General features: G+C 55.0%; 1 protein-coding gene across 2 annotated transcripts in view; it reads right to left on the reverse strand.

Moving 5' to 3' along the window:
* Positions 1-251: 251 nt before the first annotated feature.
* Positions 252-3,279, reverse strand: part of FHL2 (four and a half LIM domains 2) — a 48,018-nt gene continuing 44,990 nt past the window's right edge. For both annotated transcript variants that reach the window (XM_010829692.1, XM_010829691.1), the window contains exons 4-6: positions 2,136-2,305; positions 1,278-1,464; positions 252-721 (exon numbers count right to left, since the gene is read on the reverse strand). In XM_010829692.1, coding sequence (XP_010827994.1) covers positions 570-721; positions 1,278-1,464; positions 2,136-2,305 — 509 coding nt within the window. In that variant the 3' untranslated portion in view covers positions 252-569. The remainder of the gene's footprint in view (positions 722-1,277; positions 1,465-2,135; positions 2,306-3,279) is intronic.

The following is a 3,279-nucleotide window of genomic DNA, read 5'->3' on the forward strand; positions in this document are numbered from 1 at the left end:
GGAAGCGCAGAGTCTTAAGCAGTGGACTGTCAGGGAAGTCCCGTAAAGTGTTGTTGATACTCAGAACCTGCATGTTTCATCACCAGATCACACACTGCGCCTGGCAAAAGATTTTGCCCTGGATACCTTTATTGTAAGCCATGTCATCTTGCTTGCAGCCCCACACGGCAGGAAGTTACACCGGAAGTACCAGCTCCTTATTACCTTACCATAGTTAAGAAACGGTCAAGTTTGTGACAAACTGATTGCACTTAAATACGCGTGAAAGAAACGTTTATAAAGATATCACTCAAAATGATTTTTACACTCGGATTGGTCTCGCTTGATTACAGAGTCAAAACCCTTTCCCGCCTAAGGTTCCCATGAGTTTTCTCCTTCCCATGCACAGAGTGTGGATTAAAGGACTTAAACAGGTGAGTATCGCTGAGAAGCGCAGAGGAAAGTCCCGCAGTGGCCAGGGGACCGGGTTGCAGCATTGCCCGGTGGCAGGCGGAGGAAGCAAACAGCGTCTGCGTGCAGCTCGAGCAGGGACCTGGGTAGGTGGGGGAGTCAGAGTAGTGGGGAGTCGCTCAGATGTCCTTCCCGCAGTCGGGGCACAGGATGTCATCCCTCTCCGTGAGGAAGCCTCGCCCCACCAGCGACAGCGAGCACTTCTTGCAGTTGAAGCAGTCGTTATGCCACTGCCGCTCCTCGAAGGAGATGTACTTGGTGCCGCCCAGTCCTGCGGAGGCAGGAAGACACGGATGAAGATGGAGAGGGAGCCGGGCAGCCTGGCTCCTGTACTATAGACAGTGTGAACCTCTTACAACTTCGAGGGGCTGGGCTCCACGTTTAAATTAGATTCCACACTCAGGTTGGGGAGCTCCTGAGCCTCAGAAAAATAAGACGGGCCAGCATTACATGGTCATCACTCATCATGAGACTCCTGCTGTGTGTGTGTATTCCTCCTACTGTGCATCTGGGAACTGATTTCTGTTACTCCTTCACTGCGCACCTCAGGTCTGGTGCTCGGAAGTTTCTCGATGTAAAGAATGAGGGAGAAGAGAGGTGGAACGTGGCCTCACGGAGGAGCGGTGCGTGGGCCGGGGTGGAGGGGTGGACTCTCCTGCACAGGGTGGTGGAGCTGAGAGCGGGTTAGGAGGATGTGTGCAGAGAAAACCATCCTTTACTGAAACAATAGGACCTTGTTTCAGTCTAAACACAGGCCCGGTTGCAAGCTAACACAGGACACCTGCGGGGAGGGGCGGGGGTGATGCAGGCCCGGAGGGAACACTCACCGCTGATGGGGTTGGCGCAGCCGGCACACTTCTTGGCGTACAGGTCGCAGAAGCAGCCCAGGCAGTAGGCGAACTCGTCGCGGGACGTGAAGCGCTGGCCCGACAGCGGCTTCTTGCAGGCGGTGCACACGAAGCACTCGCGGTGCCAGGGCTGCTCCCGGTACGTGACGCCCCCGGTGGTGATGGGCTGCAGGTAGAGGGACCTCAGCTCCCGCCGCGCCCACTCCTCTGGAGGACGCACGGTCCTCGCCCCAGACACGCTCTCCAGACGGAAGGGCACCCCTGCCAGCCCCATCCCAATGCCCTCCACCGCAGACCCGGGTCCCCATCTGTGACCTGGGTACCAGGGTATCTGCCCGGGAAAGCGCCGCCTACTGGCTGGCAGGAGGGCAAAGCCAGAGACTGTAGCTCCGGCTAGGATGCAATGTCACCTGCCGTCCTCGGCAGCCCCACCCGAGCGCAGGTCCCTTTGAGCATCTTTCTACCTCCAGGGGCGGCACCTTCAACAGTCTATTCAGCTACTCGGGCGTTAGAAGGAAGAGCCTTAGCAGACACCTGGGGTCAGTCAGCACCACGGTGGAACCGGCTTCTTGGAAGGCGTGGGGAATGAGCCCAGGGCCGGCCTCCCGACCGTGTCTAGTGGTGTTGGGACACAGCCCTGGACAGTATGATGAGTGGTCTGCTTCCACCCCCATCCCCACCCTGAGACCTTTCCAGTTTCCTTGTTTCCTCCCTGGCCCAGTCCAGGGCTGGTTTCTCATTTATTCAAGGAGAGCGGTGAGCAGAGGGACCTTGGGGATGGGAGGATGCTGTTTAGGAAAGGATGCCAGACAGACAGGCCGGGCGAGTAAGAGGTACCTTCTTGCACTGCACGCACTGCAGAGCATACTGCCTCTCATAGCAGGGCACGCAGAAGTTCTCGCTGTCCTTCGGGATGAAGCTCTTGGTTCCGATGGGCTGCTGGCATCGGTGGCAGATGAAGCAGGTCTCGTGCCAGCTGCTGCCCTTGTACTCCATCTTGCGGGTGCCTGTCGGGGGTCAAGGAGACAGCAGCTGAGTCGTTACTGACCACCCGGGAGGCCCAGTGACTGATGCTGAGAACCTGCCGCCCTCCAGTCCTGGGACCCGCATAGAGTCACTCCAGCTCGGAAGGCTCGCCTCTCAACCAGCATCTTTCCATTTTAGTCGACTCACAGCCACACACCTGGCTCCTGGAACAGAATCTGTACATAGTCGATACTTACGTGTTGAACAGGATGATTATGAACATTAAGTGGAAAAAATACTTGTCTCTCAGCTTGTGAAATATTGACAGACACCTGGCACAGCTCAGATTCATCCTTAGGGAACATGAATCTGGAGCACGGGGACCAGAGGATGAATACCCACCTGGTTCCCAGCGGGATGGAAACTGATGCAGCCGGCCATGTAGACTGAGCTGTGATGAATCTTAGTGGTTAAAACCCACCTGCCTCACTTGTACTTCCAATGAACAATTTTCTGATCTTATCTCGATATTCCATTTCCTTCCGGAAAAAGTGCTATCAGCTGAGAGGTTTACATTATTTCTCAAGCAGACCAGAAATCAAGAAAACGCTGTTGGTTCACCCCTCCCCACTCCCCCATCAGACTTGATTCACAGCAGGGAGGGCTGTATTTGTTTGGACTTCTTCCCTATATTTGCCAAAAAAAAGAGCATGTGTCTGTTTATAGAAAGAGATGGTTTAAGTAAGAGAAATGTGTACGCGAGCTCCCTTTGTGAAATACTACAGAAGAATTTGCAGGCGCCCCAGGTGGCGCTAGTGGTTAAGAACTGCTTCCCAATGCAGGAGACACTGGGGTTTGATCCTTGGGTGGGGAAGATCCCCTAGAGGAGGAAATGGCAACCCATTGGAGTATTCTTGCCTGGAGAATCCCCAGGGACAGAGGAGCCTGGTGGGCTACAGTCCATGGGGTCACAAAGAGTTGGACGTGACTGAAGCAACTTAGCAAGCACTTAGCA

Source organism: Bison bison, unplaced genomic scaffold (genome assembly GCF_000754665.1).
Source record: "Bison bison bison isolate TAMUID 2011002044 unplaced genomic scaffold, Bison_UMD1.0 scf7180017864508, whole genome shotgun sequence".
In the NCBI taxonomy this organism is placed as follows: domain Eukaryota; kingdom Metazoa; phylum Chordata; class Mammalia; order Artiodactyla; family Bovidae; genus Bison; species Bison bison.